Raw genomic sequence first — 27,839 nt, forward strand, 5'->3', positions numbered from 1 at the left:
ATGACTGTATAATACGTCATTCACAAGAATAAACACAACCAATATATTTGTAGTTGGGTTATCAAAAGTACACGAAGCATAAACTTGCCAGTTTTGGTATTTCCGTGGAGATACCGAAAGTGTCGTTGTTATCTCTAGAAGGTAAGTTTTTTTGTAAGACGTCATTAACACACATGAGAAAACTGTCTGTACATGTCCAATCGACTGTCAAATGTAATTGCGTTTTCGAAGGAGACCTATTTAAGAGGAAGTTGTTGACTGCGCTGGTACATTTTCTCCAAACCCGTGACCACACTCGAACTGCGGTACTTTAACTAATATTAAGATTAATTTTACTTATTCTGTCTCATTCTTTGATATGCTTTTTATTAAATTTTGATTCTTATAGATGAAATAAATGGAAGAAATGTAATACGTACATATAAAAATGGACGAGTGGATGGACAGTCATATCTATTTTTGTCTGTTTATTGGAACTGCTTAATATCATTGATAAAATAGGACATATTGGTGAAGTAGATTATTCTTTACCTTTGGTCGAAAGTATACAAAATGGAAAAGTGTCAATCATGCCCTTAAAAGTTCTTCAATGGTGATTTTTTTGTGAAAGAACAGTGGAAATACTCATTCCTGTTGAATATCCCGACCAGGAATCAAATCTGGGTCTCTGGCCTGATACTTTACCGGCTCTACCAACTGCGCCAAAGAAGCATGCTCTGTCAGCAGAGTGACAGAGACCATATCTAATATATATACAAGCCACACCAACCCGCTCCTATTACACTACTACCCAGTTTTTCTTGAGATATCCTAAATTTCAACCTGTGACTCTAAATACCACTACTTGACTTGTGGGATTTCATTTGGCACCATTGTGAAAGAACAGGAAAAAAGTTCACATTCCTGTTAAGTGCCCCGACCAGGAATCAAACCCGGGTTTCTGGCGTGATAGTTCGCCCACTCTACCTACTGAGTCAAAAAGGCATGCTCTGTCAACTGATTGGCAGAGACCGTATTTAATACTATATACAAGCCACACCAACGGGCTCCTATTCTGCTTTGACAAAAAGTTAATGCATGATGTTTCTGTATGTTTTTCCTAAAAGTATCTTTGACCAAAATGGCTGTAGCAGTGAAAATTCATACTATTTTATTTCAATCATGAGGTTATCGTTTATATTACAGTGATATAATTCACATAAATACACCTATAGGATTGATAGTTATCACATTTAATGTGCATATTATGTTGTTGTTTTTTTTTTAACAGTATGGAATCTGAAGTAAAGAATTTCAATGATCAAATGGACAGTAAAGGAGAGGAAATGAAACAATCTCACACCGAGTTTGCGATGGTTGTCTTTCACAACATTCCAGAAACCTATCCAGCAGATGCTCACATACAGTGTGCATACACCATCAGCTCAGATCTGGTACCTTCAAGTTATGACTGGGTTGGTCTGTACAAAGTTGGCTGGATGAGTACCAAAGACTATCACTACTATGAGTGGGCAGTTTTACCAAAGGAATATGAGATTGGCAGAGAAGCTGACAGCGCAGTACTATTTCCAGGTACATTTTAAATAATTAAGAAATAAAAAGTCAATTAGAAATAGGTATCTGGCTTTATGTAAAAGTTGATACTGCTCTACAGCAACAACTTACAGTCGTACTACCTAACATCCCAGTTACTAGCTCACCTGGCCATGATCAACAGGACTGGTGAGCTTATGCCATGGCGAGGCATCTGTTGCCTGTTTGTCCATCAACTTTTCCTTTAAAAAATACTGCTTATCATGACTAGCTGAGTGCATTTCTACCAAATATAGTCAAAAGCATCCTTGGAGGAATGGAAACAAATTTTGTTTAAATGTTGGGTCGTGGGGTCCCCAGGGCCTGAGGGATGGTACCCAATATAGGAAACACAGCAATTCTTTAAAATCCTTCCTCTACAGTGAAACCTTGCTATTAAGACCACTTTGGGAACTGGACAAAAGTGGTCTTAATAGCGAGGTGGTCTTAATAGTAAGGTGGATCAGATTGACCACCAAGAACCGTAACTCTGTTTGAAATAAAGACTTTGTGTATAATTGAATAATGTACATGTATATTGTTCAACAATAATAACTTAAAGTTTGTTAAACTGTACATAAAATTTTGAATTTTATAAAATGCATGTAAAACCGATAAAATTGTATGTATATATTCTTTTGTCAATTGTATATATGCCTTAGATTATATCATAATATACATGTATATTTACTATTGTAAACATTGAATAAAAGAAAACAAGCAATCAATTTTAAGATCAATAGGAATTTAACGTTAATTTTTCAAATTTTTCTCATAAATTTACAAACATATTAACTAAAGTCAATGTATTATACAGTAAAACACATTTGTAACAACATGAATGAAGTTACTATAAAGTCCTTGAACGATTAATTTTTCACATAAATTCACATAAAAAGACTTTAACTATGCTAGTTTATCATTTAGTACAACACATTTGTCTTTTTACTTAAAAAATAAGTCCAATGTACCGTCGCGAAGAGCTATGGATCTGGACAGCCTCCTCTTCCATGGTGTCGACTTTGTGTGATTGAGTTCTTCAGAGTTTTGTGACAGTGAAAATATGTCATAAAAATTAGGAATAGATACAAGTTTGTTTGATTGTAAAAACAATGTTGTGAGTGTAATATTGCTACAAAAACCAGCAACAACGTGTGCATGATCAAGCAAAGAAATATCAGCCGAAAAGATTACATAATTCACCTTTGGGTATACAGGGCTTCTAAGGTGTTTAACAGCATACCTCCCAATCTATCAGTACATAATTAACAAATAAAAGATTGCTATTAAAACGTGTCTGGCACACAGTTTCACACCGGAAGGCCAAGTTAATCTGATTATGATGTTTACTTCGCGTAACGCCACCTAATGGCAGGGCCAGTAATCTGTGATGTAAACAATGGTTGTGATTGACACATGCTCGTGGTTCACCGACACCAGGTACACTTGTATCACTTTTCAGAGCTTGATTGTAATTGTGAGGTCAATTACCATTGATTAGTGGTAGTTGGGACTGTGAGAAGTGGTCGTAATACAGAATAGTGGGTTTGTCGTAATACTGAAGTGACCAGAGGTGTGTTATTGATATCATAGCAAATTTATAGACATAAAAGCACATGATTATAACAATCTTGAGTAAACCCAAGCTTACATATTTTATATCCAAGTTACGTCCGCTCAGTATATCTGACACCTTCCATTCATTTTGGAACAGGCATGATGTTTTTCGCTGTACAAAACTTCCTCTTTTAACAATTTTTGAACAATTTTGATTTTAAAGTTGTCTTTTTTTTTTTTTTTCGTTATAGCCCATAAAATGCCTGAAGATGACGGAGAATTTTACCAGTTTTGTTATGTGACCAGCTCTGGCCAGATCAGGGGAGCAAGTACACCGTTCCAGTTTAAAAAACCATGTGCAGATGACTACATAGAGGTGGAAGATAACGACATGCTGATTATCAGGTCCAAAACTGTTGTCCTGGAGGAACGACTCAAACTGATGGAAGAGGAAAAGTCTCGACTTGAACAGGTATATATAGGTTAATGGTGGCAATATTCTGATCAGACAGTGTCATGTTGAGGTTTTAGAATTCTCAGATACAGGTTAATTGTGACAATATTCTGGTCAACATATTATTAATATGCTGCAATTTCCTTTTTAAGGCTGTCTTAGATTGGTTATTCAGTTTCAGATCAAGTCATTGTCGTGATATGTATTTGATATAAACGTATCTCCCACACAGGGGGAAATACATATTTTGTAGAATCACATGACAATCAAATATAGGTTAATTAGAAGTAATTTCTTAATGAAATCATTACAAGTACCAACATTATATTAAATTAAAGCACATTAGTGCTACATGTTGAATTTGCCCTTACCCTGTTGGCATTCATAGCCTGTGAATGCCAACAGAAAGCAGTTGAATGCTTATATTTTTCATTTTCAATTTTCAACTTATTATAAAAGAAGGGAACCTCAATTTATTTCCATTTGTTTACATGCAATATTTCTACACCATTCACAGTTCACGAACTGGTAATACACCACTGACTTGGTAATGTTACATCATAGGAATACCATACAATGGTAACATGATAACATAAACTTGCATGATCACTAACTTGAATTGTCACACAGCAACAAGAAGAAATGACAAAAGAAAGTGATGGACTGGTTCAGAAGTTATCAAACCTAGATGGTCAGCTGTTGGAGGCGCAGAAGCAATGTCTTGATCTGGAGGAGAAAGTGCAGGTTGGGGAGACCTACATCAGTCAACTCAACCAGGTACACATCACCTCATATTGTGTATTTATCAGATATTCATGATGGCTGCAAGCTAGTATTTTAAGGAGAAACTTCAGAAGTTTGTTTCCACCTGATTTACACAACACATTTGGTATATGCTAAGTATATGCTAGTAATTATGGTTAACCACAAAATGTGGCTGTGAAAGGACGAAATCAAAACAGTTTAAAATATAATATTAAGAACACGGCAAACATGTTGCATCCACTGTAAACATTACTACAGACAAGAGGGAAAAGATCTCACAATGGTAAGCCGTGACTTTTTCACCGTGAGTAGGGGTGCAACTTTATGCCAATCGGTTTATATATACATGGATGAAACCAAAAAGAAATTCAGAAAAATTGGGGAAAATATGAAGTACCAGTACAAGACGTCATAAACTGGTTTTTACGAGTACCAAGTGTTTGTGACAGAAACAAATCATAAAGAACCAATTGGAATTGTATACTAAATGATTTGAAGATTGCAATCAAATAATATTTCCGTGGATTCAAGTATTCATATATGTTGATATGAAACAGTACAGTGAAACCTCGCTGTTATGACCACTTTCGGGACTGGACAAAAGTGGTCTTAATAGCAAGGTGGTCTTAATAGTGAGGTGGATCAGATTTACTGCCAAGAACCGTAACTCTGTTTAAAAAATGTACATGTATATTATTCAACAATAATAACTTGTAAACATTGAATAAAAGAAAATAAACAATTTGTTTTAAATTTAATAGGAATTTCACATTAATTTTTCAAACTTTTTTTATTTATCTAGTTACAAACACATTAACTCAGTCAATGTATTACACAGTAAAACACATTTGTAACATCATGAATGAAGTTTCTATTAAGTCTTTCAACACTTCATATTTCGCATAAATTCACAAACACATTAACTTTGTTAGTGTATCACTCAGTACAACACATTTGTCTTTTTAATGAAAAAATGAGCCCAGTGTACATTGTCAGGAAGAGCTACAGATCTAGACAGCCACCACTTCTATACAGTCCTTTTGTAGCGATGACTCATGTAGTTATTAATAGATATAAAATTATTTATTACACATAAAGGGAAAAAATCTTGATATGGAAGGGCACAGTTTACCTTTGAATTCAATATGTAATATTACAATTTTAAACAGGAAGCCCATGACATGAACATTGTTCGTGAGGAGCTACAAACTCGTCTTGACACTCGGGCACATGAAGTTAAAGAAAAAGAGGGACTTATATGTAGACTTAACGAGGAGATTACGGAACTCAAGACTGAGATACGAAAACTTCAGAATGAAAAAGACAAGTACGAGGGTGAAATGAGAGTGCTGACAGGGCAAATGGAACTGTACAAGGTACATAGACAGAAGTCTTATCTTTCTTTGAAATTGTATACATAAGACTGGAACTTACTTCAAATAGTTTTGATGTTATTAAACAAGTACCAAAGTCGTCAGGAGAAGTTTATAGAATATGCATTATATTTTGTATTTGAAGGATATAAGCACTAATTTTATATCAATGCAACCTTCTAGTTAAGCTGATATTTGGAGTCAGAACTCATTACAGCTGTCTTTTCTTTAGTCTGTTGATGTGAGGCCTTCTTGGATTACAGATACAAAGTTTTTCTGTCCTTTTTCTTGAAAAGGAATGGGCAGATTTCTCTCTAATTTTGTAAACAGGTTTTCCTGACATCTTGGTTGTGCAGCATAAATCTTGTTTGCGGATAGGATGAAGAGAGTCTAGTAGATGGCTATGTTTTATTTGATGGTCAGTGTGTGTTATTGCAGTTCCTCAACTTTTGTACACAGTATGTAGATGTGTAGATCACATTGACTGTCAGACTCTGCCATCTTCAATTTCATAGTTTCTTTTAACTTTCTTCATGAATTGAACTTTTACCAGAGACACAACATTAATCTGAAAAAAATGAAATTATTTCTTCCAGAATCACTTTGCCAAGTCAGAGATGTCGGTCAAAGAACATAATGAAAAGCTTGAGAACTTGACTAAAGAGATTACTGAGAAAGAAACTGTCATCGCCATGTTGAGGAGTCAGGTTGATGCACTGCATAGGGTAGTACAGGACAAAGCTAGGGATGTCGAGAAACAAATCACAACTTCAAAAGAGGATGAGGTATGGTTCTATTTAATTAGTGCATTAATTTGTTATTGTTAGCTGGTCAGACAAAATGTTGAGGGGATGGTATTGTTGGGCATTGACTTATACATCAGTCATACTTACATGGATGATATTATTTCAAGAGGCTGAACACTTTCTATGCTCTAAAGATCTGATCTTTATTTTATGCCCAATACTTTGATCTTGACTTCATTTTATGGTGACTTATTGTGATCCCCTTTTGTCCAGCATCGTCTGTAGTAACATTTAACACTTTCCACTTCTGAAAAACCCCTGAACATATTTCAGCAGTCCTCTGAATGCTTAAATAAATTTCACAAAATTTGGTTTGAAATATCACTGGGTATGACAATAATTTCTTAAATAGATGAAGTTGGCCTGACCCCAGAGGATAGGGAAAGGGGGGGTCAAAAGAGACTTTATATGATTTTAACATCATAGGTAGTGAAACATTACTTGGGGAGGGTACTCCTGTCTAAAATGAATAACATTGATCCTAACGGACAGGAAATAAGGGAAGTAGGTGATATTTGTTTAAAACTCTTCTCCTAAAGTGGATTTCTACCAAATATGGTCTGAAACATTAGAAAATGATCGCTATTTCTTGAATTAGTTGGTTTGATCCCTGGAGAGAGAAGGTTGGGGTCCATAAGGGCAAATTAAATAAAATTTTACTTTTTAAGTGCTATTCCTTAATACCTGACTTTAAGTAAACCAGATTTGGTCTAAAGTATCATTGAGGTAAGACAATTATTTCTTGAATAAATTATATTAATTTGATTCCTGAAGACAAACACTAGTAGAGAGGAGGGAGATCTCTAATAGGAGAACTTTGGTTGTTTTAAATCCTACTCCTCCTCCTTCGTGCTTGCAGTCTAACCATAAAAAGATTGTGCTTGGACAATATTTTATATAACTGGTGCTGTTCTGACCCTTGGGGCCAGGGGCGTAGGGCCTGATATGTCTAATTAGAGAGTTCCTTTAAAGTCTTATTCTTCCTGAAGGTTTTTAATTATCTAAAGCATTACTTTAGCTAGAGTTGAGACAATTTGCTGTAAATCTGTACTACATAAGAAGCAAACTGATACATGACTGTTATGGTATGACTACTGTCCCAATATTATCACAAGTGTTGTCTTGGAAAACATTTTTATGTAGGATTTTGCCAAAAGTGGTGTGAATGTCAGTGATGATTGCTCTCCCTACTGTAAGTTCTGTACTAGGCTGATGGGTCCCTTGTCAGTTGACCTGAAGTATTGCTATGTGGAGATGATGAAATGTCACATTGAAAGTGGAATTTGTTTGTAGCATCATATAGACTGCCTGACTGAACGTCTGAAAAATACAGAAGATAAACTGGAGGCAGCAGAGAACACAAAGAAACTCATGGCAGAGGAGATTCGGTCATATGAAGAGGCAAAGGAGAAGATGTCATCTGACCTAGAAGTGAGATTTTTATACTAAATGAAACCAGCATTTAAATGAAATGGACATGGAAAAGCAAAACTATATATAAGGCCTACTTACATATTCCTGAGGCCATTGTTTAAGAAATATTGTAATATTTGAATATTTGTTGACGTCCCTAGTATACACACATAGTTATGTGATGAGAAATGGAACTGACTTCAATAATTGTAGTTAAACTTCAATATCATTATGACTAGTTTGATTACATATAGTAAAAATCTAGGATTAAATAATCAACAAAAAGATACCGGTATACATGCATGAGTGACAAGTGATTATTTAATAACCAGGTTTAGTAAAAATAATAAACTATGAGATGTTTTACCATAAAGGATTGTTGACATCTTCTTTTGGTATAGAATACTTCAGATTTGTTTCCATTTTTGTAGAAATCAGAGAGTACTTGCTACGTTCTGAAGCAGGAACAAGACAGATTGATTTGGGAGTCAAATCGTGTAGCCAGTGATGTGGAAGCCCTCAACTGTGAGCTGGAGTCAGTGAAAAAGGTAAGAATCAATTAAGGTAAGGGGGAAACCTCTCTGGTAATCTAATGGTTGATTAGGGTACAGAGGTAAAACAGATTTGAAATTATGTGAAAAGGTCATTATGTAAATGACCCTTATTTGACCCGTTCATCCTTGTTTTAGCTTGTCCTGGCCAAATATTTCACTCTGAGAGGTTAGCAGTACTGCAAATTGTGAGAAATTGGATTTCTTTGCTATAAGTAATGTTAAGAGAGGAATATTTTGATCTTGTAGGAAAAGGCCAAAATAGAAATGGAAAATGCAGCTTTGAAAGATCAGCTTGGAAAAAGTAATGATACAACAGAGAGCTCTCTCAGCTCCCTGCACTGTTTACAAATGGCTCAAAAAACTTTAAAGGAGAGATACTCCAGGATAGAGCAAAGTCATGAGCAGCTACACTCACAAATAGCTAAAAAAGCTGTAAGTATAACCTTACCCATTCTACATCAAGCAGTAAGGTTGAAATGTCCTTTAAAGAGACTGATGTTTTCTATGACCTGCCTGTTTTGTGTTATTCAAGAGTAATTTGACATTTGAAGACATGTACTTATAAGGTTGAAGATAAAGATATTTTTTCTGACAACTCAAGGTGTGTTTTTATCATCAGATGGTGGACTGCAGGTCCCTCTTTGTCTGTCATCCATTCTTAAACAATTTTCGTTATCACCATTTTTGGAGAATCAGTGGTTAGATCATTTTATAAATTTAGTATATAGGTATGTCATGGTCCCTAGTTGTATTTAGTATATAGGTATGTCATGGTCCCTAGTTGTATTTAGTTTATAGGTATGTCATGGTCCCTAGTTGTATTTAGTATATAGGTATGTCATGGTCCCTAGTTGTATTTAGTATATAGGTATGTCATGGTCCCTAGTTGTATTTAGTTTATAGGTATGTCATGGTCCCTAGTTGTATTTAGTATATAGGTATGTCATGTCCCTAGTTGTATTTAGTATATAGGTATGTCATGGTCCCTAGTTGTATTTAGTATATAGGTATGTCATGGTCCCTAGTTGTACATTGTCCATTTAGAGTTGGATCATTCTCAACTTCATATGTAGGTTTCCCTTGGTCCCAAGTTTTGCCTTTTTTTTTTTTTTTTTTGAGACTGATCAGAAAAACGAAATGACTGACAGGCATCTTGGATTTGTGAGTGAAAGATTTCTATTTCTAGAGAGGAATATAAATAAGATTAAAATGAAAGGAAAGAAGAGAAAATGCTTTTACTGATCAAAAAATGGTGAACACCCAGATCCCCATAAGATACTGTGACTGTTATACTATGATGTCAATAAGACAGAGATTGTTACAGACAACTGCTTCAAAACTGATGATTTGGACTTACGTTTGAATGGTTTGAGACAAAGTCTCATGATGATCTTTTACGATCCCCTTTTGTTTGGTGTCATTCAGAAAACAGAAAATAGAGCAAATCATTAAAAAGTGGGAATTAATTTTGTGTAAACAGTGGGTCTTGGCCCCCTACGACCTTATAGGGGAAATACAGGAAATCAAATGAAATGTTTGACTTTTCTGATGGTTCGACTTAATCATGTTTTTATGAATGGAGACACCATACATGGAAGAATGACCCTATTTCATCACTTTTTTATCGGTTTCTTGTTTCATAGCATTGTGTTGCGTAACAGTAATAAATAAATCAATCAATAGTACAATAACGATATCTTTTATTGAAATAAACCATTATAAGTATGAATATAGAATGAAAAATGTAATGTGAAACACTTGTCATCGCATTGTAACATAGTGAAATCAATATCTAAAGCAATATAAATATTCTACTCACATGAATATCTTTAAAAGGTGAAGGCTGCAGAAATTACTGATTATTTTTTCCTTCTAGTTTCCGGCAGCAATGCGCAGAACACAGTAGATTCACAATTTTTGGACTAATGTGTTGTCTAAATCTTTATAAATTCAATCTTTCACCTGTACCCCTGTATAAACCCAGATACCAGAAACCTATAATAGAGCCCATTAACACAGACATGGCTGACCGGTCACACTCAGTCATTTGGACCAAAGCAAGGAATTTTTTACTTGAGACAAGGTGACACCTGAGTGTTCAAGACAAAAAAAAAAAATTTTGGTAGAAATTTGAAGGGACGGACCACAAAATATGTTTGACAAAAACACAGTATTTGACTCAACAGTGTTCTGGTCATTCATATTTTTTGTTAATAAGATAAAGAAGAGAAAAATTCGGGATTGAACGAAACATTTGACTCATTCCAATGTATTTGGCTCAAGCATGTTCGGCACAAGAAAACTTCACCAAAGAACAAATCTTCTAAATTCCTTCTGTAGGGATGTTGGAGTAAGGGGCCAATTTTGTACAAGCATCCTTCCGTAAAAGGGAAATCAATTTTGTATGATCGGTGGGTGTTGACTCCCTAGGGACAGGGCTTAATAAGATATTTAGATATTGTCTGATTTTCACTTAATTTTGTTGATAGAGTTAATGGGGAATGTAGAAATAAATGTTCAACTGTTTTGACTCTTTCAAAGAGTTTTGATGAAATTGATTAATTGAGGTTTTGGCTTATGTGATGGGTATTTATTTAAGTGATCTTTAGAAAGACAGTTCTGTTTTTTTTATTTCTCCCTTCATATAGTCACCAATTTGACCTTTATCATTGATTGTTGTTTTGTATTGTTATTTAGAAAGAGTACAAGCTCAATATCAAGGAACTTGTACGTGAAAATGAAGATCTAAAAGAGAGGCTGAATATGAGTTCAACTGAGTACAAGACTTTGTACATCGAAAACAAGAAACTTCAGAAGAAAATGGGGAAAATAACCGATAAAAGTAAGTCAATGGTTCTTTATTGGTAGTCCAGAATCATCAGATGGTCAGCTGTTCAAATCATCCTGACTACATCATCTCTATTTAAACAATTTCTGTTAGTGTTGTTTCTGGAGATGTACAGGATTGATCTTTCTCAAATTTCATACGAAGTTTCCCCTTTGTCCTAAGTTGTGTCCCTTTAACTTTTGGACTAGTTAGAAACACAAAATGACGTCCACATGGTTATCTTGGATTTTGATTTGGAAAAATTGAGATTTTTGTTTCTTGAGAAGTACTTAAAGGATTTTTCTCAGATTTCAAGTGTAGGTTACTCTTCATCCCTAGTTGAGCTCGTTAGATTTTTGAACTGATCAGAAAATTGAAATGGTTACCAGGTGACCATCTTGAAATTTACAAAGATTGCTATCACTAATTCTTGAGAATTACTTGCAGTTTCTTCCAATTTTACCTCTTGTCCATTGTTGTGGCCCTTCGATTTAGGGACTGGTCAGAAAAGCAAAATGGCAGACAGATGGCCATCGTGAATTTTGTAGTTTGTTATCACTATTTCTAAAATGTAGATTCTTTGGTCCCTAGTTGTGTCTTTATGATTTTGTGATTGGTCAGGTAGGAAATTGGCTAACTGGTGGCCAGTTTGAATTTTAGAAATTATATACTTTCTTTTTCTTGAGGACAGGATAGATCTTTTTCAAATCACATAATAAGATTCTTCTTGGCCCAATGATTTTTATTTGACTTTTTTAGGCGAGTCCAGAATGACAAGTTCCAAATTTTGATGAGTCCCAATACTGAAAGATATAGTAGTGTTGCAAAATTTGAGTGAGCCCCATAGGAAAGTATGAGTCAAGGACTCAAGTATTTGAGTCATTTTGTGTAAACTTTCCATTCAAATGATTTCTTCTCATTAATCAGAAGGCCGAGGGTACTGATATTAGGCCTTTAGTTGGCTGGGATGAAGGGCTATTAAGTTTGTTTAAATGAGTTACCTTGACCCACTTTTAAGGTCACAAGGGTCATTTTTTTTTAATCTTCAAGTGACTTCTGCTCAGTAATTCAAAGGCCCAGAGAGTGACTCATATTCAAGGTCATAGGTTTAAGACATCTAATGAAAGCATGTCAGCTGTTAATGTCATGTTACAGTTATTATCACAATTTCTTCTGACATATATGATATTAAACAGTTTCCACTGTACAAGTACTTCCATTAAATTTAGTCTTTAGTTATACAGTTGGATTGGGTTAAAACCATACATAGCTAGTACCCAAATTTTAAATGATATTGAAATTTAAATGTTCAGTTTTGGTTTCAGAAAAGACCAGAAAGTTGGATAGAAGCATATCAGAAAATTCTGTTTCCAAGCAAACCCTTGTGGTGGAAACCCTGGTAACGTCAGCCTCGTTGGATGGTAAGTAGAAATTGCTATACCTTCAGCCTTTGTACTTTGTCTGTCATTGTTCGCCTTGTGTAAACATTTGACAGTTGAAGTTCCATCAGTGGGATTGAGCTCTATCTTGTCTGAAATGATTCTGAAATGGTCCTGACCAAGTGTTGTTATTTTTCATGTCAGTCTGAAATCCAAGATGGCCACCATGGCTGTCATCTTGAAAAACATTTTAAACTTCTTCTCCTGTTAGACTATTGCCATAGAGCTAAACATTGGTGGTAATGTTAAGGAAAGGTAGCTGACAAAGTGTTGTTATTTTTGACCTTGTCAAAACTTTGAAATGGCTGCCATGGAGGTGATTTTGTAACATGATTGCGCAATCATGGTTTTCCTGTGCAACACCTATTTCAAACTTTTTCAAGTTTCACCAGTGGGATTGAGCTCCAACTCCAAGTGTTGTTATTTTTCAGCCTGATCAAAAGTTCAATGTGGTCAGCCATTTTGCAGCATGATTGTGCAACTGTTTTCATGGGCAGAACCTAACATTTATGGATTTCTGATTTTTCAAGGAATGTTCAAAATTTTAATCCTTCAGATTTTTCTAACTACCATTAGCAAATTCTTTGGTTTGTAAATCCATTTGTCTATTGTCATATGACTGTTAGGGGCCCTCTTGTTAACATATTTAAGGCATGGGTGATAATATGCTCTGTTCCTCACAAGAGAGTAAACTTTCAGTCAGTTTAAACTGGAAGACTACTGTAATGAGTGATATTTAGGACATGTGATACGAAGGGTCTGGTTGACCTATAGCCATCCTGTTTCCTCCTTGGTCGAGGGTCTTTCCATTGTGCATAAACTTTATATTCAAACGATTTCTTCTCAATAACCAAAAGGCCAATGGGTGCCGATTTTGGACTCATAGCTTGCTTGGATAAAGGGCTACCAAGTTTGTTCAAGTAAATTACATTGACCCACTTTCAAGATCATGAAGTCTAAAATTTTATAACCTTCAAGCAACTTCTTCCTAATAATCATAAATTTTCTGTTACATAATTGGATGAATGCTTACCAATTTATTCAAATGATTGACATTGACCCTCTGTAACTAGGTCAAATGGGTTGATAATTTAAGATTCATTCTTCCAAGAATCAATAGGTCCTGAATCACTGGCTTTTGTGTAGTAGCAAGCTTGAGGAATAGGATTTCATATTTACACATATTAACTTTGTGAACTGACAAACTCATCTGTGAGCTGTTGAACATGTGAAGAATTCCTCCCTATTAAGCCTTTATCATATATAAATCTTGAAAGTCAGATCGTTGTTATGGTCAATGATGTGCTTATACCATACCATGGCATCTGCTATCAGTCCATCATCAAACCATCTTCTGTCTGTTGTCATTCTATTGTCTGACAACAATTTCTTTAAAACACTACTTGTCATAAATAATAGAGCAGATTTTGGTCAAACTTGGTCAGTTGCATCCTTGGTGGAAGCAGACTCAATTTTGTATATACAGAGGGTCAACCCTCTGGTGCTTGAGGGGCAGGTCCAAATAGAGGAAATTGAAGCAAATATTTTAAGAACCTCCTTCATCATCAGTAGGAACAATTGTATATTGTCCAAGTTTGGTATGAAGCATTTTAAGGTGAAGAAGACTCATTTTTGTGTAGACAATGGGTCTCAGTCCTTGAGGCATGAAGGGCATGGGCTCAAGAGTAGAAATAGAGCAAATTCTTTAAAATCCTTCATCTGAGGAATGGCATGATTCTATCCCAAATTGGTTTGGAACATTCTAGGGCGAAGGGAAATTTTATTCATAAGTTTCCCTAACTCCCTGATTGTACCATTTGGATTTTTGGGACAGATAAGAAAAGCACAATGGCTGACAGGAGATCATCTTGGACTTCTTCCTCTTGAGAGATATTTTCAGAATGATATCATTAAGAAGAAATAACAGAGGAAGGAATGTTTTGAATTTGCCCATGGATCTTGCAGGGCCCATTAAGGGATATAGTGCAAATGCTCTAAGATCCGGCTCCTCCTGTAGGAATGATTGGGTTTTGCCCAAATTGGTCAGAAGTATCCTGTTGGCATTCATATGCCTGTGAATGCCAACTAAAAGCTGCTGTATGCTACTCTTGAACAAAAACTTTTTACCTCAGCATGAATATTAATTTTAATATTTGTATTTTTATAAGAATCCAGACACGACACAGAGCACCAGCCTCCCAGTCAACTGGAAATGGAGCTTGAGACCATGGGGGATGAGCTGAAGAAGCGTCAGGAGAAGAAATTGAAGTAAGACATTCCCAGTGCTTTTTAAATGTCTAGGAAATTAATGATGTCCTTATATCAACTTGTGAGTCACTATGGTATCTGGTTAAGTATATAGTTGTTCCTGCACATGCGTAGTGATTCCTGGATACAGAGCACACATGCAAACAGAGGAAAACACAAATGGAAAACTATCTTAAACACAAATGGACATAAATGAAAACAGAAAACAATACCGAAGGTGAACAGAAAACTACTCAGCAAGATTCAGAACATGAATGATTTCAAATGCATAAAAAGCAAACAAAATAGTTCTTTTTCATTCTAAATGGTTCAGGGTTTTCTATTATGGAAGATTCAATTATTGCACCCACTTCAAAGATGATAGGGGTTAGATGTATTATATAACTGATCAAACAGACCTGATTGACAGACCTAGGGTTAATACACATATAATACCTGTAAGGTACTGAATAGAAATATGATGTATGATATTTATACCAATGTAAATTGATGGAAAAATTAATGAAAGACATTTATGTGTGTATAGGTATAAGAAACTGTACATGGAGGAGAAGGGCAAAACTGAAAGTCTGCGTAAACATTTCCATGAGGAAATGCAAAAGAAGGAGGAAGATACTAATCGCCTTCGCATATGTATTGAAGAGGCTACAGCAGCAAATGAAATTCGTGTGCGATCTCTGGAAGTAAGATATCTTAAAGCAGATCATGTTAAGTACCTTTCTACTGAAGTCATATGCTTTCAACAGGTTTATACTTTACATTGAAAGGGTAACTGATTTCCAACATAATTCTAAAAACAGGCCAGTGTGTTTTTTTCTTTTATCATGTTATACAGTCAAACCTCGTTAACTCGAAGTCGATGGGACCACGAAAATACTTCCGAGTTATCCGAGTCTTCAAGATAGCCGAGTTCATGAGTTTTGGTGCAAAGATTTTTAATGTTCCTGACGTTCCTTGTACTTTTCGTCACTTTTTGTACTTTGTCTCGACTGTCTTCGTCTCTATCTTCCTCTTCACGCCGGTCTTTGCCCTATCAATCGATCCAAGTATCCCCCCGGATAAACCGAGTCCTTCGTTGGATTGCTCAATTGACTTCGACATTTCGAAACGGGTATGATTTCGGTGAGAAACACCCCTGCTTTTATCCCTATGTGACACTCATGACATCTCCTCACTAATTCTGCCCTAAGTACTTGGACGCTAATTAAATAATTGTTTCACTCATTTGTCGGTTTAATTGAGCACAGGTGACCGTTTCATGTGTACTCCTGTAAAAACATTAAGCCTAGTACCGGGCCAGTGTTGTGATTGTTTTCTATAGCTTAGTTCCGCTTCACTGAGTGTATACACAGGTCGGTGTTTGTTATGGCTGACAGACACGGAAATTACGCAATGTGAGTAGAACTTCACTATTTATCGCCGATATCTATCAATTATAAGATCTAATGGTTACCTTTTATCATTCAATTAAATAACAATAAACACTTTTCTAAAACATGAATATTGTTAATTACAGTATTGTTCATTAATATTCACTTGTAAAGCCTATTGTCGGTAAAATTGCAAAACGGCGTAGCGCATCAGCAATGTAATTGACCGGCACAAAATTTATACTTCGAGTTTTCCGATCATATTCAGTATATGTTTTGTTGTTGGGACCAAATTTTTACTTCGAATTAACAGAGTTTTTCGAGTTTTCCGAATTCGAGTTTTCCGAGTTTTGATTACTAGAATAAAGAGAAGATTTTGCCGGGACCGACAAAGTGCTTCGAGTTAAACGGGGTCTTCGAGTTTTCCGAGTTCGAGTTAACGAAGTTCGACTGTATCTGTCTTGTAAAATAATTTCACATGTGTACAACACGAGCAAGGATTTATCAACTCATTTTCTGTTGAAATGAAACCTATTGTGCAGTCATTGTTGATATATCTGGAAAATAAAGGTGTGATTGGTTTATATTTTGACTCAGAAATGAACATGTTTAGATCTTCCTTGATTTTGATGCAATAATTAATACATACAGATGTAATTGGATGGGTGAAAAACACAGTTCCTAGCTGTTGGGGTTAGAATTAGGCCTATAGCATCATCAGGATGTCTGTCTGACAACTTCAGATTCACTACTTATACCTGTCACCTGACATTGACATCATCAGGATGTCTGCCTTACAACTTCAGATTCACTACTTATACCTGTCACCTGACATTGACATCATCAGGATGTCTGTCTAACAACTTCAGATTCACTACTTATACCTGTCACCTGACATTGACATCATCAGGATGTCTGTCTTACAACTTCAGATTCACTAGTTATACATGTCACCTGACATTGACATCATCAGGATGTCTGTCTTACAACTTCAGATTCACTACTTACACCTGTCACCTGACATTGACATCATCAGGATGTCTGTCTTACTTCATTAGATTCACTACTTATACCCGTCACCTGACATTGTTATCATCAGGATGTCTGTCTTATATCATTAGATTCACTAGTTATACCCGTCACCTGACATTGACATCATCAGGATGTCTGTCTGACAACTTCAGATTCACTACTTTTACCTGTCACCTGACATTGACATCATCAGGATGTCTGTCTTATATCATTAGATTCACTAGTTATACCTGTCACCTGACATTGACATCATCAGGATGTGTGTCTGACAACTTCAGATTCACTACTTTTACCTGTCACCTGACAATGACATCATCAGGATGTCTGTCTTATATCATTAGATTCACTACTTTTACCTGTCACCTGACATTGACATCATCAGGATGTCTGTCTTATATCATTAGATTCACTAGTTATACCTGTCACCTGACATTGACATCATCAGGATGTCTGTCTCATATCATTAGAATGGTTTATGCATCTGTCAATAAAACACATAATTGTGCTGTCAGGGTATAGGAAAATGAACAGTACAAATGTTAGCACAATAAAGAACATACAATGGTTGCTGCCAAGATCCCTGTGGGAGTACTAAGGGACATTGTTCTTAGGTCCAGTTGGGTTTTATTGTCAAAGATTCTCTATTGCTATGTTACCCAGGAATCTCCTGTAGGAGAATTTGCTGGCACTGTTAGTGTAGAAGGTCGGCTTTTCTCAAAATAAACATGTGTTGTTTGCTTTCAGAAATTTGTGTCAGAAAAAGACAAGAAAATTGCTGAGTTGGAAGGAAAACTGCGAGAAACCAGCATTCATTATGATGTAAGTTTAAACCATTAATTAGGAACGTGATATCTCCATAAATATTGAATATATATATGAAATATCTTATCACAACCTAGTGCTTACAGCAAATCAGATTATCAGTTTGGCAGATAACATAGATCTGAACTCATCAGTTCAACAGTTTGGTATATAACATAGATCTGAACTCATCAGCTGAACAGTTTGGTAGATAATATTGATCTGAACTCATCAGCTCAACAGTTTGGTAGATAATATTGATCTGAACTCAGATCTGAACTCATCAGCTCAACAGTTTGGTAGATAACATTGATCTGAACTCATCAGCTCAACAGGTTGGTAGATAACATAGACTTAACTCATCAGTTCAACAGTTTGGTATATAACATAGGCTTAACTCATCAGCTCAACAGTTTGGTAGATAACATAGATCTGAACTCATCAGTTCAACAGTTTGGTATATAACATAGATCTGAACTCATCAGCTCAACAGTTTGGTAGATAATATTGATCTGAACTCATCAGCTCAACAGTTTGGTAGATAATATTGATCTGAACTCATCAGCTCAACAGTTTGGTAAATAACATAGACTTTGCTCATTGACCTCCCTGTGTTGTCTTTAGGTCTTTACTCAGTTAAGTTAATAAGTTGTATATTGTTACAACTAAAATTTCAACCTGCGGCCTGGAAGCCATCTTGAAAATCATTTTAAAGCTACTTTTTCTGCATAGGAAGTTAATTAAGACAGAATTCTCACTGATGAGTAGTGTATAATGATGGTCCATGATATAGTCCTAACTGAAATTTGAATGCTTCTTCATACATGGCGACAATCTTGAAAGTCATAGTATAGCTACTCTCCTATTCAGAAAGTTTTCTCCATGCAAGACTTAACTTATCATTACTTAGACTGGTCTCAAGATCAAACAAAAATCATAGCCATGATAAGAATGGCAGTAGAGCTGATGACGTATTGACTGTTTCATTGACGTTTTAACATACCTTGAAGATGTGAATGACTGGATTTTAAGAAAAATGTGTTTGCATTTTTCAGGGACCTGTCTGTTCCTCTGAAGGAGATGCACTCAAAGCATGTCCCATGCCTACCCAAGGATCTCTGTCAAGACTACCACCTAGCATGATGTACCCTACAGGGACCATGCCAATGTATGTCCCTCTGGTGTACCCTCACCCAAATCGTCAATATGTCCCTGGGGTTGCTCCACCTCAGCTTTCTTGCAAGGAGCATAGACCTTTACAACGTCTAAGATATCCACAGCCAACCATCAGTCCCCTGCAGCCCAAAGATGTTGAAAATCAGTCTGACCCACCGAAACATCTGCCAGCACCCTTGGTCCCTGAGCGCCTTCACACAGCCAAGGTGGCAGCTGTCCTGCCTACCCATAGTAAGTGTGTTGTCACAGATTGACTATGTCTTTGTCAAACCATAGTAAGTGTGTTGTCACTGATCGACTGTGACTTTGTCTAACCATAGTAAGTGTGTTGTCACTGATCGCCTGTGACTTTGTCTAACAAGTAAGTGTGTTGTCACTGATCAAATGGGTTTTTTCGATGTATCAAATTTTTTGTCCGGTCCTGAATTTTCCTATGTATTACTACAAACTTACCCCCTTATTAATCGAAGTTTTATAAATAAAACTTTTCGATATATCAAAGTTTTAGTCACGGACCATAAGCTATGATGATATAGTGATTGACACCTCATGATTCGAATAACACATTTACCTGCACTGTACAGGTATTTTGGCCCAATGACAAAATTTCACACATTTCAAGAAAGAGTGCTAATTGACAATGGTATTAAGATAGGCCACTATCATTAGCTCTGTGTTACGAGGTTAATTAATGGCTGGACACTGAATAAGATTTAATTGCTTAATTACAAGCCATGATATTTAATCAAAGAGAATGGGATGTTGTGTGCTATTCATCACCACCATTGTGGTAATGGCATTTAACTAGGTCTAATTTACGGAATTTTGAAAACAATTGGAGGAAATCCTATCACTTGTTTGCTGATTTTACTCATTCCCAAAACGTCACCTTTTAGATTTAAGAATAAAAACATGAGAAACAGTGATTTATCAGTCAATTTTACATTCTCTGATCGATTCAGGCTAGTTGTTGTTAGAACATCGACAAACACTCTTGTAATTTCTATGACCGAAGATGTGTGATGTTAGTGCTGTTCTTTCTGGACAGAATACATTATGATATTAATTTGCTTGCATTTAAATTCATTAGTGTCTATAATGTTTATGTATCAGTCTTAAAATAATAACTGTAACATGTGATGACCACTTTGATGCTGCGTATTTTATTCAAAATTGACCCGTAAAATGCATTTACAGTTTCACATGAAGGATCAATTTCTATATATTTTTCTATGTATGCATCTTTTCATTTAATCTTGTGTTTTGGTATTTGTTGTGTTTGTTCGGGTAGAAATATTGTGTCATCATTTACATGTATAAAGTATATATAAATATATAGCCATGAACTTGAAAAATTCCATATAACCCAACATGCATGATTCCGAGTCTCCATGTATCAAAGTTTTTTTGGTAGTTCCTTGAACTTCAAAACATCCAAGTCTGACTATATTTTCATTATTTTTTCTTAAATGTTTCAGACAATGAAATTTTTTTTAACACTTATCAAATGCATTCTGAAAATATAATGTCTTTATTATGGTTTAAATGTAGGTGAAAATTCTGTCAGTTGTTAGCCATCAATGTCTAGTTATCTTCTAAGTTGACTTTCATGTCTGTTTTGAACTAAAACTGCATCATTTCCTACCAAACTCACCTGTACACATAAATGAGATGCATTTATTTTCATAGACCTGCTTTTGTAATTTTAGTTACCATTGTGAAACAAATAGTAATTAACTGCTATGTTAATAAAAACTCAAATGTTCTTGATATGTTTTCAGGTGAGCTGATGGCTGATATTGAAACAGACACTGTCATTCCTTCAGCACCACCTACATGTGGTCAACTGGAAGACAAGTAAGCTGAACTCCAGATGTATCTGTAGGATTACCGAGAGTGTGTGAAGTAGACCTGGTGTGTGTGTGTAGGATATCTAGCGTGCATGTAGAAAACCTAGTTTGTGTGTAGGATATCTGACGTATGTGTAGGGTCCCTGGTGCGTGTGTAGGATACCTATTGTGAGTGTAGATACCTGGTGTGTGGGGAGGATACTTGATGTGAGTGCAGGGGATACTTGGTGTGTGTGGAGGATACTTGATGTGAGTGCAGGGGATACTTGGTGTGTGTGGAGGATACTTGATGTGAGTGCAGGGGATACTTGGTGTGTCCATCATTCTGTTCTTCCTTTCTTGTCCACAGTATAACTTTGCCTTCAGTAAAGACAATATGCAGTGTATCAGTGTTAGAGCCTGCAACCCCTTAAATTATTGTCCTTTTTTCAACTTTTGTGTCATGAGTATAGCCTTGTTTGCATTAAAAATAGGCTCATGAAATTTTGTGTTTACATTGGTCTTACTAAGATTATGTGCAGTATATGAAATTCAAGGCCTGCAGTCCCTTAATTACAGAGTTATTGCCCTTTGTTAAAATTCTGTGTCCAATTAAGTCGTTTTTGGAGAGCATTCATCAGTTTGACTGATACTCTGGTTTCTATAATCCGTTTACCATATTGCTACACTATTTTCAACTTTAGTGTTTGTGGATTGATTCCTTAGTATCTCGTACACTACGTACATCAGTGCTAGTATGCTTCATACTGGTCATTTGTCTGATGAAGTTGACCATGTAATGTCACACTTAAATCTTCTACTGGTAAGAACTTCAATTCTATTGACATTACAACCTGGCTCCAGTTTCAGAAATAATCCTTATCTCAAGGAAATCTTAACTACCATATAAAAGCATTACATAAGTTGAGGAAAAACTTAAATTGAGGGAAATTTATTTAACTGAGAAAATGCTTTCTATGGGCAGTTTAAAAATAAGGAAAATTCCTGAATATAAGGAAGATTAATAAAACCGGGGATACAAAAAATTATGTTCTGACCGTTTTAAACTTCTCAAGTTTCACTGGTGCCATTGAGATGAAAATTAGTGGCAATGTTAAGGAAGGGAACTCATCAAAGTGTTGGAATTTTTTAGCCTTGTCAAAAGTTCCAAAATGTAAGTCAGAGTGGCCATTTTGTAACATGATTGCGCAATCATGGTTTTCCTGAACAAAACCTATTTTTAATTTCTTCTGTAATTCCACTAATGACATTGAGCTGAAACGATCCTGAGATGGTGCAGACCAAGTGTTGTTATTTTTCTGATCAGTCCGAAATCCAATATGACCAGCATGCCACCATCATGAAAAGTTTATATAAATCTTCTCAAGTTCCACCGGTGCCATTGACCTGAAAATTGGTGGCGATAAGATGGAAGGGAAGCGGATAAAAACCTGAAATGGCCACCATCTTGAAAACACATTTATACCATTTTGTAACATGATTGCACAGTCATGGTTTCTCTTAAACTGAAGTGAAGAGTGTTTTTTGTCCTTACTTCTTAAATATTCTGAACTGTTCTAATCAATTAATTGTTCCTACTACTACTTTTATTACCATTGTATCATATATCTGTCTTTATAGCAAGACGACCATTAAGGCCAATGGGTCTCATGTACATCAGAATTTGTTTACTTTCTATTGAAAGTCACTAAAACTTGGTTCAAAACATTAGTATAAGATGACTGTTTGATGTTATGCACATATTTACCCTGGCTGACCCCTAAGGGGTTGATAGGTGGGGCCAAAATCATAAAGATTGACTCTAATGTAAAATATCTGCTGAAGATCCAGATAAAGTAGGCATAAAATCAAATAATATTCATGGATGGAAAGGTCCTAAGTGTGTGTCCCATAGGATGTCACTTATTATTATGCACATATTACATTAGCATTGCATATACAGTGTAGATCAAATCATCTTTTTTTTGTTGATATGAGAATATATTCTTTGAAATATGTTACAAAAATAATAACAGTATCTGTAACACACAACATCTTCTGATAATAATTTATTTTTACGACTAGATTTGAGGATGCCATTGGAGAAGGCATGAAGATTTGCCCCGTCTGCAGTGAATCATTCTCAGCAGATATTGATGCACAGAATTTTGACGTTCATGTTTTGGGACATGTTGGCAAAATCTGTCCAATCTGCCAGAAGCTGGTGGAGAATGCTAGTGACAGTGATTTTCAGTACCATGTCAACAAGCATCTGGAGGAGCAAGATCAGGAGACAAATTAATCACGGATCTACATTGATGTCATCAGTTATCAAACAGTAAAAAGGAAATGAACCTTTATTTTACATTGTTTACAGTGTACAGATTTGCTTAATTTTCAAAAACATTTTTCATAGTGAAATTAATTTGTCTGTTGAATATTTCTGTATCTTTACAAGAATATACAATTATCTGGGGTTCTCTGCCAAAGTTCTATATCAACGATATGTTATATTACCATATGATTGGACTCGTTATTTTGTTTACATTTTTCGTTGGGACGTATATGCTGGAGTAATGAGACATATATGCTTTAGTGTTGGGACATATATGCTGCTTATAATCATAAGGTGTGGCACACCATCCCAATCTCTTTGACCTTTTACTGTGAAAAAAGCTATTTAAGTTCTGATGAGTCAGTTTATCTAACTGATGTTTCATTGGATAAGTTGTACATAATTGTACATAACTCAATGCATGGTTCAATGCACAATACACAAAGTAGTTTGTGCTCTTCAGGAAGCTGAGAAATAGATAGGTTTCTGCTGACATGGTTGTATCCTTGAGCAAGACACTTTACTTTGGATGGCATGTGACAGGCCTCCTTCAGCTACTTTAAGAAGACCCTGCCTCAAAATGTCACTTGCTGTTCAAAGGGCAATAAACCAAGCAAATAAACAAGTAAGAAATAAACAGTTTGTAACATACCACATGAACCCAAGGACATATTTTGTTCTTATTCACATTATTGCATCAAGGTCTACCAAGGCTTAGATTTTGTGATCATCTGTCAAGGTTAAAGGTCAAAGGTCACCCATGACCTCTTATGAAATAAAAAAGCATGTGTACAAAATATTTTATTGACCCATCACCATCAGTAGATTAAACCTCTTTAGATTGAGATCAGAAGAAAAAGGATTTTGGGCGGGGGGATGTTATATCTTTTCTATGTGAGCCCATATTCCCTTTGTTTATGTTGGATAAATCAACTGTATATAAGTCTTTGCTTAAGTCAGTTTTGTGATATCGCCTCACCAGATCAAGGAATATTTAGTTTGAGGCTTGTATATAGATTGTGATTTTGGTGGTTTTTATCATTGTGGGAGTGAACAGATAACAGGTAATTCCTCCCTTTTCTGTGTATTGTTATGAACTGTTATTGTTTGTTTTTTCTCACTTGATCCAAAGGACCAGTGAGATTATGTTATGGTGTGGTGTCTGTCGTCCATTTGCCTGAGGAGCAGGGCCCAAATGGGAATATTTGGTAAATTTTTGAAAATTCTTTTTCTTTCTTAGAAATACAGGATTCGGTCAAAATTTGGCATTTTCGGGTAAGGGGAATTTTTTTTTTATGAATACTGGATCTGAGCCCCATGGCCTAGGGCAGGAGAGATAGATCCAATAAGGGAAATAGAGAAAATTCTTTAAAATCATGTTCCTGTAGATTTTCAGCATTTTCGGAAGAAGGGAAATCAGTTTTAGGTAAACGATGGGTCTAGGACACTTGGGGCAGGAGAGGTTTGGCCCAATAGGGGATATTCTTTAAAATCCTCCATCTTTGTAAGAGTGGTTGTATTTTGCCCAGATTTGATCTGAAGCATCCTTGGCAAAATGAAAATCAATTATTTATAAAATTTGGTTTTGACCACCTTCGGGCAGGAGGGGTGTGGTCCATTAGGGGAAGTAGGGCAAATTCTTTAAATCATTCTTCTTCTTTTGGAATGCTTGATTCTGTACCAATTTGTTCAGAGACATGCTTTTGTGAATGGGATCAATTTTGTATTTACATTGGGTTTGCACCCACTTGGGATGGGTGGGGCAGGGCTTAATGGGGATATAGAGAAAATTCTTTGAAATCCCACTTCTGTTGGAATGTCCAATGTTGTTTAGATTTGATCTGAAGCATCCTTGGTGAAGAGAACTTCTGTATAAACATGGCATCTAAATCTCTTGGGGCAGAGATGAGGGGTCTGATAGGGAAAAGAGATACAGGATAGGTAATTAAAATATTTTTCCTTTAGTTTAAATGAATCAATTTCAACAAAGTAAACCAGGTGAGCAATACAGGCCCTAGGGGCCTCCTGGTTTTTTTTTAAGATATAGTTATCAGACTTGTCAGCATGAAAACATGTCTCTTATTTAACCTTATATGACTCATGCATTTAGTTTAACAGTTTAGTACAGTTGATCATGAACCAATGGTTCACATATTTATTTCATATATTATAATTTTAAATTGCTGAATATTGCAAACAAATATTCTATTGCATGCTAGCTCTGTAAGTTATGTATGCAATACAAATGTATATACATACTCTCCTGTTTACTGCAAAAGCTGGCATTGCTCCAAATTTAATTACTTTGAGCTAACACTAGTCTGGACAGCTGTGAAATTAAACAACTATATATAGATTAATTCAGGGTTTTTATTTTTTAATGAGATTGAATAAGAAATATCTACAGTAGATAGAACAGGAATTTTGAAGTTATGTAAGTCGCTACAATGATGGCATCATAAGGGACATATTTACTGTATTCTTGTTCATTTATTTCCATGTAAATATACGAATACATGATTAACAGAAAAGAAATACTGTATTGATTGGAATGGAGGACCAATTCATCTTGTCTTTTGGAGACCTTAGATCCCCCTGAACTGGGCAATTGGTATGTTGGATTTTAATTACCTGGTACCATGCTTGCTCTAAATTAAACACTTTCAAAGTCAGTTTTCAAATTGCTTCTAAGAAGCTACTCACTATTTAGTCTGTGTTTACTTAAAGGGTAATTACATGGAAATTTGTTCAATGTGTGTTGCTCCACCATCAAATTTGGAGCTACGTCCCTTTAGACATCCAGCTGTATGTAGTCATTGCTTTTGTCCTTTTTTGTGTGTATTTTCTCTCTTTTTTTTTAAAGGGGGAGAGGGGAGGGCTATTATTAATTCAACTGGTCCAAAGGACTGATGAGCTCATGCCATGGTGCTCCGATCATAGTCTGTCGTCTGTGTGTAAACATTTTTAGTTCACATGATCTGAAGGACTTGCGTCATAACACAGGCATCTGTCTTCTATTCATCTGTCAACTTTTCTACAAATCTCTGCTGGTCATTAGGGACTGAGTGAATTTTGATCAAATTCAGTCTTAAGCATCATTGTGGGAAGCAGAATGATTCTTTAATAAATAGATAGGTCTATGCTTGGGTGAAGGGGAACCAAACCAGGTGAGCGATATGAGCCCATAAGGCCTCTTGTTATATTTTTATTCAGCGACACAGACCCTATAGGCTTCTTGTTCTTGTTAATGTACCTGGACACAATCACATAGATCGTTTGGTTACTGTAAGTGAACACTGTCACATAGATGGTTTGATACTATTATTGGACACTGTTAAGTAAACACAGACAGTTTGATACCATGAGTGGACGCTGTCACATCAATGATTTGTTACCGTTATTGGACACTGTTAAGTGGACAGTCCAGACACTTTGATACCATGTGTGGACACTGTCACACAGTTGCTTGTCGCCGTAAGTGGACACTGTCACACAGATGCTTGTCATTGTAAGTGGAAACTGTCACACAGAATGTTTGTTACAGTAAGTGAACACAGTCACACAGATGCTTGTCGCCGTAAGTGGAAACTGTCACACAGAATGTTTGTTACAATAAGTGGACACTGTCGCACAGAATGTTTGTTACAGTAAGTGGACACGGTCACACAGATGCTTGTCGCCGTAATGGAAACTGTCACAGAATGTTTGTTACAGTAAGTGGACACTGTCGCACAGAATGTTTGTTACAGTAATTGAACACTGTCACACAGATGCTTGCCGCCATAAGTGGAAACTGTCACAGAATGTTTGTTACAGTAAGTGGACACAGTCACACAGATGCTTGTCGCCGTAAGTGGAAACTGTCACACAGAGTGTTTGTTACAATAAGTGGACACTGTCGCACAGAATGTTTGTTACAGTAAGTGGACACAGTCACACAGATGCTTGTCGCCGTAAGTGGAAACTGTCACACACACTGTCGCACAGAATGTTTGTTACAGTAATTGAACACTGTCACACAGATGCATGTCATTGTAAGTGGAAACTGTCACACAGAATGTTTGTTCCAGTAAGTGAACACTGTCACACAAAATGTTTGTTACAGTAAGTGGACACAGTCACACAGATGCTTGTCGCCGTAAGTGGACACTGTCGCACAGAATGTTTGTTACAGTAAGTGGACACGGTCACACAGATGCTTGCCGCCATAAGTGGAAACTGTCACAGAATGTTTGTTACAGTAAGTGGACACAGTCACACAGATGCTT

General features: G+C 36.0%; 1 protein-coding gene across 1 annotated transcript; it reads left to right on the forward strand.

Moving 5' to 3' along the window:
* Nucleotides 1-50: 50 nt before the first annotated feature.
* On the forward strand, nt 51-27,545 carry LOC132548126 (tax1-binding protein 1 homolog B-like). The gene is made up of 17 exons (XM_060211947.1): nt 51-141; nt 1,271-1,572; nt 3,381-3,601; nt 4,214-4,360; nt 5,518-5,724; nt 6,318-6,506; nt 7,821-7,958; nt 8,372-8,488; nt 8,741-8,926; nt 11,192-11,336; nt 12,647-12,742; nt 14,929-15,028; nt 15,555-15,711; nt 18,175-18,249; nt 19,287-19,638; nt 21,189-21,264; nt 23,322-27,545. Exons 2-17 carry the CDS (start codon nt 1,272-1,274, stop codon nt 23,536-23,538), a joined length of 2,724 nt encoding a protein of 907 aa, XP_060067930.1. The 5' UTR covers nt 51-141; nt 1,271; the 3' UTR covers nt 23,539-27,545.
* Nucleotides 27,546-27,839: the final 294 nt, after the last annotated feature.

Source organism: Ylistrum balloti, unplaced genomic scaffold (genome assembly GCF_031769215.1).
Source record: "Ylistrum balloti isolate Yb309-2 unplaced genomic scaffold, AGI_CSIRO_Ybal_v1 Utg370006, whole genome shotgun sequence".
Lineage (NCBI taxonomy): Eukaryota > Metazoa > Mollusca > Bivalvia > Pectinida > Pectinidae > Ylistrum > Ylistrum balloti.

Coding starts and splice junctions, on each gene's coding strand:
- LOC132548126 (XM_060211947.1), top strand. CDS start 1,272: ATGGAATCTGAAGTAAAGAATTTCAATGATCAAATGGACAGTAAAGGA. Junction 8,927..11,191: donor CACAAATAGCTAAAAAAGCT/GTAAGTATAACC, acceptor ATTGTTATTTAG/AAAGAGTACAAGCTCAATAT. Junction 15,712..18,174: donor TTCGTGTGCGATCTCTGGAA/GTAAGATATCTT, acceptor GTTTGCTTTCAG/AAATTTGTGTCAGAAAAAGA.